Raw genomic sequence first — 8,992 nt, forward strand, 5'->3', positions numbered from 1 at the left:
TCCAGAGAGCCCGGTAGAGTCAAGCATCATTTCCAGATAGGGAAGCAGAGGCCCATACTTACTTGGAGTGAGGGCAAGTTGGTAGGTGGGATGCAGCTGATAAAAGTTTTCTCTTAATTACTTCAAAGGCTGCAGCCCCAGGAAAAGGACATGAGAGAGAGCTGCTGAGGGAGTAATTGATTCACTATAGCGTTTCTGTATCTCAGATTACTTTACTTTATAGCCATTCAGAATCATCCTGGCACCAAGACCGAGGGATCTACAACTCCTGCAGCAATCTAATAAATCAGATGCATCTTAGCAGGTTTTCTCATTAGGGCAGTAACAAGAAATGCTGTGGGGTAAAAACTGTGAGAGAGTACAGAGATCTTGGTAACTATAATTATGATTCTGTCTTCTGCACACAGCTCAGCACTGAATTCTCAGATTGCTTTTTGAGTGTGGCCAACCTTCGCACTGAATGTAAAGCAAGTCAGGTTTTCTTTTGTATTGTTTGTAATGTCCATAGCTGACAGAGAGGCCTCCTCTTGATAGTTATTTAAATTTCACTGTACATCTATCTTCATTTAAAAACAAAAATGAAAACATGAGCTGTTCATAACCTTGTTGATTTGAATATGTGCTAAGAGTATTTATTTCTCCCTTCCCCGCTAGGCTCCTCAGTGGTTAGAAAGTGATTCTTGCCAGAAATGTGAACAGCCTTTCTTCTGGAATATAAAGCAGATGTGGGACACAAAGACACTAGGGTTGAGACAGGTGAGGATGTGGTTGTAAATCACTCATGGTGGTGCTGTTTGTTGTGTAGTGAATTTGGTGTCAGTGTTCTATTTTTATATCCAACCCCTTCTTCCGTACTTCTAAACTTCAACTCCAATCCATCTTTGAAAAGAAAAAAATGAGTAGAAAGACATAATATAAAGCTGTAGAGGTCATTGGTGTCTTCACTGCTGGCAAAGTATTGTGAATAAGGAAGTCTCAACTTGGTGCTGAGAAGTTACCAAGTACAGTAAAGAAAAGCATTAAACTGGGTTGTCCTGTGTGGGGAATAATGGGGTTAAAAGAAACTAAAACCTGTTTTGAGCACAAGTGTGCATGTAAGAAAGAGCTACAGTTAGTAAACACCGAATGCACAAACTGGCCTAAGAGCTTATACTGGCAAATTACTACCAAAATGTTAACCTTAAATTGAGCACCTTGTGGTGTGCTGAAGCACTAATGGCCTTGCCCTCCTTCAGTTATGCCAGTGTGTGAATCTCTTGGAAATGTTGAAAGGAACCTCCTAAATGTTCATGGGGGAAATCCACCTACCCACACACACACCCCTCTTGATGATAGTGAAGGCAAGAGTATAATGAACATCTTTCATTTGTAAGGCACTTGCCCTCAGATCTGTTGGAGAAAAGTGATGTAGAGTATATGCGTAAAATCCTGGCCCTATTGGAAGTCAATTGCAAAATTCCCAGGGGCTGGCGCATAGCCCAGGGATTCTTGGTCCTTGGTTACAACTGGTTCTGAAAGGTAACTGTCATAGGAAGCTACATCATTTTTGGTCATCCCTCCTGTTGATTTGGGAGTTCTCAAGTAACACTTCATGTCTTGAAATGTCAATTTTATTTTAATTCTCCTGTGAAGCATCACTGCAGGAAATGTGGTCAAGCAGTGTGTGGCAAGTGCAGCACTAAGCGGTCCAGCTACCCAATCATGGGCTTTGAGTTCCAGGTCCGTGTCTGTGACTCTTGCTTTGAGTCAATCAAAGATGAAGAGTGAGTATGCTTAAAGATCTGATGTTGTTCCATTACTGACTTTATACGCTAAAGGCTGAAACTTCTGGAGGAACCTAACTGGTGGCTTTAAGTTGTCTGTATATGTTTGATTACAGCTCTGGCAGATGTGGCTCATCTGTTTGTAATCAGCCTTTTATTAAATGCCAGAAACTACATACCATATTTTTAATCAATGTGTAAATAAGCAAATCTCACTTATGTATCCAATACCTTCAAGTTCTAATATGCAGCCTTCTCACAGGAAAGAATATACATAAGGTACTAGCATGGAAAAATGATTAACCTCTATCTTTCACAAGGCAGCGAAGAACATTGATGCCTCACAGTCAGGTTAACTTGCTTGTATTACATTGGTGGTTCTTTTGGGGCTGCTTTGCACACATTTTGAAGAGAGGGGCAGGCAGAAGAGGGACAGCAGGCACTTGCTTAATCTAGTAACCAGTACAGCTGGATGAAAAGTTGAGAAGCTTGTTGGAAAATAGACTTTACAGCTGTTAAATGTTAGCAGCAAAGAACTGTATTCTTCTCTACCATGTTCCTGTTTTCCTTTGTGCTGTGTTGAAGGACTTCCACAAATCAAGTGGGAGCCCAGGTAAGCACGTGTCACTTCTGTAACTAGTGTACTCTGGGCAGAGCTTACTGATTATTTCATTGTCATGTAGGTAGGCAATGTTGTCAGGTTTGACTTACTAGCTTTTCAGAAATTTTCAGAAATTTCCTTGTAAATGCTTTATTTTGTATTGCTGCAATGACATCATCTGGTTTTAATGTCTATTAGATGGATTTTAAACAAACTGTTTGTTTTTCTTTTGCTAGTCGTACTTCCCTGGCAACCTTTCATGAAGGAAAACACAACATTTCCCACATGTCTATGGACATTTCTAGGGGACTAATGGTGACCTGTGGGAGTGATCGGATTGTGAAGGTAGGATTAGTCTACAGGTTACATAACTCACTCTTTTACTTTGGGTTTTACAATATTAATAGTTTATGCACTCAGTCAGTTAAAGTGACACTTTATTTTGTCTTTCCTAGTGGTTGCAAACACTTAATCAAGCTGACAACTTCATGCTTTGTGGACAGCAAGAGTTAAGCTGGAGTCAAAAACTTAGTAGTATTTAATTATTGTAGTGAAGGACAAAGACTTTCTAATAATCGATCCCACTACTGTCATTCCGCCAATGTGGTGAATATGCAGGAAATCCCCATGAATTAAAAGCACTGTTTGTATAGTTTGAGTAGCAGCATCTGTAAAGCACCATACAATAAGGAGATATGGTCCCTGCTCCCAAGGAATCTGAAATCGAAGGGTTCATTGAGCTTCAGTCTCATTGAAGCTCAATGGGGAACTATTCATGTCATAGAGGTTTGAAGGACTTTCCCTAAATTATGATTGACCATGTGCAAAACAAATGAACTAAGTATGAAGTTTCTATAGATAACTGGGTTCTTCACAGACCCCAAGAGGGATGGATCAGAGTTCTCTATAATCAGTGATTTCATAGAGGTCATCCAGTCTTAGTGAAACTGTGTTTTCAGTCTCCTACTAATCTGATTAAGACATGAAATGAACTGCTATTTAGAGTCTGAGTCTTCCAAATGAGGAACTTAATCTCAGCTTCTCTTGCTGATAGCATACATTCAGCAAAAGGGTTTGTCAGCACATGCCCTAGGACTTGCATTTTAAAATGTTTTGCTTTAATATCCATTGTGTCACTCCATTTGAGATGACTGTAGAGGAAATTAAATACGTCTGGATGCAGTTTGGGGATTTAATTGTGGAACAGTGACGGCTTCAGGCTCATAAATATCAGATCAAGTCTTTACTTCTCAAATAGAGTATTTCAGCACTGAGGAATCTGTATGTGTCCAATTGCCATGATGCAAATATTATATTAGTGTTGCTAGCTTGATATTCCATCTTCCATCTGACACTACCCAACTTCCTACTGTCTGATACCTATCTTCATTTCCTCCTGTTCCCATGTCTCACTATGCTTTGTCTCATCACTACTGTGGCTGGCTGGGCAGATGAGAGAGGATCTTGACATTGCCAGTATGTTTGCCTAGTGCCTGCAGGTGTATCCTGGAGTGTCGGAAAGCATGGAACACTCCTGTAACACACATTAGACAAAGCAAGTGGAGTGCCCCAAGGAGCAATTCAGAGCACTGTTCATATAATCCTTGGTCAACATGCCCTATCTCTAGCTCTACTGCAGTGGTACTCAATTTCCTTAAGTCATAAAATCTTTTGATCATATGCTATACTGTGGTTATACTTCCTGCAGATACTAGTAATGAAACAGCCCAGTAACTTTTTATGCTCTTCCACAGACAGGCTTATGAAAAAAAAACAATTTTGGCATTGGAAACTCTCTTCATTAATATTTTATAGCTCTGTAACAACGTGCTGTGCAAGCTAGAATCCTTTCTTCAAAAATAGTTTGACTATGTTGTTGTTTCGCAAGGCTACTATAATTTTTAGAAGGTGACCAAGCTGACAAACAGCGCTATTTCAGTATCCTGTTGAATGCTGATTCTTTTAGGGCATATTGTTACACATGTAGCCAAAAGAATATTAGAGTAGGTCTTATACTCTTGATTTTAATACTATATGATGTGCTGAGTAGTTTTCCCACATCTTGTTTTTTCTTATAGATATGGGACATGACGCCAGTAGTTGGTTGCAGCCTTGCAACCGGCTTCTCCTCACGCTGACCTAGGACCTGACAGGTTCATGCACCTTATGTACAGCAACATGCACCGAATGAATGAAATCCCTCCTAAGAATATCGTCACAAAAGCACTGATTGCTGGATCCTTTTTCTCTTGCTCTTCCAGGAGAGACAGTTGCCTTTGTAGAGCAAAACTCTTCTATAGGCTTCAATGAGAATCACCTTGATGCAAAAATGCAATTTCCCAGCCTGTTGATGTAACATAAAATGGCTTACCTGCAACATGACACTGCGATAAAAGGATCTGTCATAACTTGGTTTACATGTAGTGTTAACAATGTGCTTTCTCTGCTGAAATATCTTGTACAGTAGCTAAAGGATTATCAGAGCAAAATGAGTTTAGTTTTTTCAGATTTGTGCAAATAGTAAATACTGTCCCTTCCAGTAAGCAGTCCCCCGTTGAGCTCTTTGCCTGGGTGCAGCTGTTTAGACTGCCTCCAAAAGGAGTATTGGTTATAACTTTGGAAGAAGGAAAGACTTATTTTTTTAAGCAATGTTTGAATAAAGGGGCAGGCGTTCCCTCTGTCTTGGGGTGGCAGTAAGAGTAAATGCTTGACATAAGAGATCCTGATCTACTGACTTTCTTGGAGTGTCGTCTGCAAGTTCAGTTATTGGTAAAACTACATTAAAGTAATCTGTTGTGTTCAAATAGCTTCTGAGTGTCTGTAAATAATCTCAGGCTTTTAGACATGCTGAAGCTGTATTTATTCCCTCTTCTTGGCTAACGTACAACAGTGAACTTTTGTAGCTGTTATTTAGTAGATAAGCTGCACATTCTCAGTAGTGAAGGCAGCCCACGATATGTCACAAATCACACATGCTCATACAGTATGTTTACAGCTGTTAAAATGGGGGGCTATGCAAGCCTGGCTATAATCGCTAAAATAAAAAGCCCCTCCTACATAACTTTAATGAACTAAATTTTTATATGGGAAAAGCTTAGTTCTCCATTTACCATGAAGAAACTATATATAGCTCTAGCATTAGCTTAATTACCACCTTGTCTTTCTTTTGAAGAAAAATTAATGTTAAACATTTCTAAAATTCTCTTCTGAAGCAATAACTATGAAGATACAGAATATTTCTTGAATAGTTTGCCTGAGTTCAGATGAGGGCTGTTAATCTTAAATGCTATGTGCAGTGGTGGTCCTTGCCATTATAAACTGAGTGAGGTCTGACGTTTTCGTGGATTGCACGATTCCAGTTGGCATTTACAGTGAACTTTTAGGGAAATATTGCCATGTACATTGGTCTGTCAAGTGCATGAATTATCTACGTTCCATAAATATTAGGATATGTAATGCCATAAGGTTGTCATACAAGAGCTTATTAAACAGTTTTTGAAAATGAAATTCATTTAACTTTATCATGATGTACCATGGAGTCGCAAAGGAGATGGGAGTTCATTGGATTTTCATAAAAACTGATGTTATAGTGTATTATGTAGTGCGGGAAGAAGTATGTGCAGGTCAGCTCTTTTTGCCACCATTGGAGGTGATACGTTCATTCTTGCAGAAAAATTGATGAGGTATTGGAAAGAACTACCATGATAGCCTTATAGCTACACCCAAGTGGTGCTGTTGACACTGCTGAATTAAAATCATTGTCATATACTTTTGATATGCATTTATAGCCTGCTCTAGCTAGTGTATGCTAATATCATGGGATAGTAATGTCAAGATCTTACTCAGTTTGCATTTCAAAAACAATAAGATGGTAGATTCCATGCCACTAAATACCATCTCTGGTATATTCTTGATTCACATATTTTGGAACTGGCTTTATGACTAACCACTCTCCAGAAATATTTTGCTAAAGGATATTTTTTTAGCTTGATACTTCCTAATTCTTCACACTTCTCATAGCTTCCCTCAGAAACTGGCATCACGCTAGTGTTTGTTTTATCCTCTCAAATTTGAAATCTGAATGAGTAAATGCTAATTTAGAGCTTTTGGCAAGTCTGTATTAGGAAAAGAAATACATTTGTTCAATGATCTGAAACTGTATTGAAAAGAATATGTTGAATGTTTTACATTTGAAGTTACATTAATTAGTTCCATTCCTTGCTACATGATGGAAGGTTTTAGCGTGAAAACAGAAATCTTTCCAAAACTATCATATGAAATATCATTTGTGCTAGAAAGGACCTGAAGTTAGGTAATGAGCTAATGTAAATCAGGGAGGAAATGGACATTTAGGAGAGAGGAATGAAAACACTGGAAGAGAAAACGAGAAGTTTTTTTTCCCACACACCTCTTTTGTTCCAATCACATGGTTTAATAGTAAACATTAACAATAAGAGATCTGTGAAAACCTTCTCCATGGGTCCTTCTACCCAATAAAATCAAGATGGGTTATATATTTACAATCCTTTTAATCAATACCTTATTTAGATTACATTGCAGCAAAAGTAAAACTTGGGGAGGTTTGGAGCCACATTGTAAGTTATGTGCCTCAAAGATTTGGGGGTAGGGATGCACACCACCTATTAACATGAACAGGAGCTATGCACCTGCCTTGGGAAATTAAGCTATTTAGATTTGATAATGAATTGTATGATTAAATGCTAGTTGATTTAATTTCATTCTGTCCCCTATGTCAGTCTGTGCTACTGGGATAACCTTTTTCTAGCAAATAAAAGAGCTAGAACCCACTAGCATCAGCTTCTTTTGATATTCTCTTGCAAAACAAATTGGCAGTTTGGCTATCTAGCACCACTCCCATATTTAGCATTTAACTTTTCCCTTTCCTGTGAATAATTCACCCATCCGTGGCAATTACATTAAGATTTTACCACTAGATAATCTATAATCTGCTACATAGCTTTTAAATTTAACAAATATATTTTCTATAACAAATATATGAAATTAACGTAGTTATAGCATGACTTAGATATAACAAGGTGATTATGGCTGGCAAAACATCAGTTGGTCACAAAAATAAATCTTGAGATTTAACAAACCAGTCATGCACTGAAGGATATATTGCTTGTGTAAAAAAACCAAATATTTTTGAAGAAAAATACTGTTTTGTGCAATTTAAAATACAATAACTATTCCAATGAGTTCAAATGTGCAGTTGTTTAGGAGACTTTTGAAGCATTACCAGTTTCTTTTGTATGTCCTTTTTTCACTGGAGGAGCAAAGGGTACCATTAATGTATTTTAAGTCCCTTCCAGCTGTTTCTACAAAGTACTGTACCCCACATAGTTCAGAGATGCTAGATAAATCTTGCTCCTACTTCTGATTTTTAACTTTGAATACACGTATAATAAAATTTCTTGATAGGTCATCAGAATAAATTAAATGACTATCTTCAATTGGTCTTCATTGTTGCAGGAAATATTTGTAAATAAACTACATACAATGTACTTGTGAACGGGTGGATTAAAGCAGGATCCAGGCTTTTGGCTGGAAGGTGTCCTTTAGACCCACAGTTGGAATCAGATGGTTTGTAAAGGTGCCCCATACCCAGAGACTAGCGCACATTGGCAGGATGGAGCCCATAGCACCACTGAGCAGCTGCTGATTACCTCTAGCCTTGCTGGCCAGGAGCAGCCGCACTGCAGAGTGAAGCATTTTGAGGAGAAGGCAGACTTCTCCCTCCCCTCCCGCTCACTTCTATTGTCCAGTTATGCCAGAAGAGGACATCTCCTTGTCCCTAATGGAGTTGCTTCTCCCCCATCATGCCGTGCTGGGAGATCTTGCCTATTGACTGGCTTATCGTCAAGAAAAGAGCCTTTCCAAAGGTTGGAGGGAAGGCTTAAATCCTGTACATCTCTCTTGGGTCAAGAATATGGGGGAGGGGAGAGCACTGCACTTCCATTATCATGTAAAATAATTGGAAATCTATTTGTAAGCAGTGTCAAAACTGTCAGATTTTAGACTCTCTTCATTTGAAATGCATAGAACAGTGGTCAGCCTCTTCCATAGCAGGATTTCCCTTCCTTCTAGCAATATGGGTCACAATCCCCTGACAAGTTTTTTTCATGACCCCAGATTGAGAATTCTCTCCACCAGCTTTTCAGAACGGGTAGTGCTAAGGCTTGAGGCTTCTTTTCTAGTTAAAATGTAGCTGAGCTCTCTACTCCGTTGGTATTCAGTGCATAAGATGCAATCAGACTAAGCCTAAGACTCTAAATTTTTATTTTATACTGTATTGTTCTTCCTGTTGGTTCTGAGAAGAATCTTAACCATGCAGTATAGTACCTCTAATGTTTCATCAATAAGACTATTAAGCTAAACTGGTCATTTTATTTATGATTTCTATTACTTTCTCCCCACCCCCTCCGAGAACAATATTGATAGGTCCTGCAGCAGCTCTGGGCTGTATGTAAAAATGTCTTTGCTCTTTTTCAGCTCAATAAGGGAAAAAATTGGCTGAGAACATAAGGTCAGCTCCCACCTTGACCTTCCTGTAAATTAAGTTTTAGCTAACATGATCTTATTTCTGTGTGTCTTGTTTGTAAATGTG

At 38.6% G+C, this 8,992-nt stretch overlaps 1 protein-coding gene across 1 annotated transcript in view; it reads left to right on the forward strand.

Moving 5' to 3' along the window:
* The window catches only part of WDFY1 (WD repeat and FYVE domain containing 1), a 48,996-nt gene extending 41,158 nt beyond the window's left edge, over positions 1–7,838 (forward strand). Inside the window, exons 9-12 of the mRNA XM_039487973.1 lie at positions 655–756; positions 1,633–1,763; positions 2,601–2,709; positions 4,443–7,838. Of these exons, the coding sequence (XP_039343907.1) occupies positions 655–756; positions 1,633–1,763; positions 2,601–2,709; positions 4,443–4,502 (402 nt within the window). The 3' untranslated portion in view covers positions 4,503–7,838. The remainder of the gene's footprint in view (positions 1–654; positions 757–1,632; positions 1,764–2,600; positions 2,710–4,442) is intronic.
* Positions 7,839–8,992: the final 1,154 nt, after the last annotated feature.

The sequence above is a fragment of the Mauremys reevesii genome, linkage group 9, assembly GCF_016161935.1.
Source record: "Mauremys reevesii isolate NIE-2019 linkage group 9, ASM1616193v1, whole genome shotgun sequence".
Classification (NCBI taxonomy): domain Eukaryota; kingdom Metazoa; phylum Chordata; order Testudines; family Geoemydidae; genus Mauremys; species Mauremys reevesii.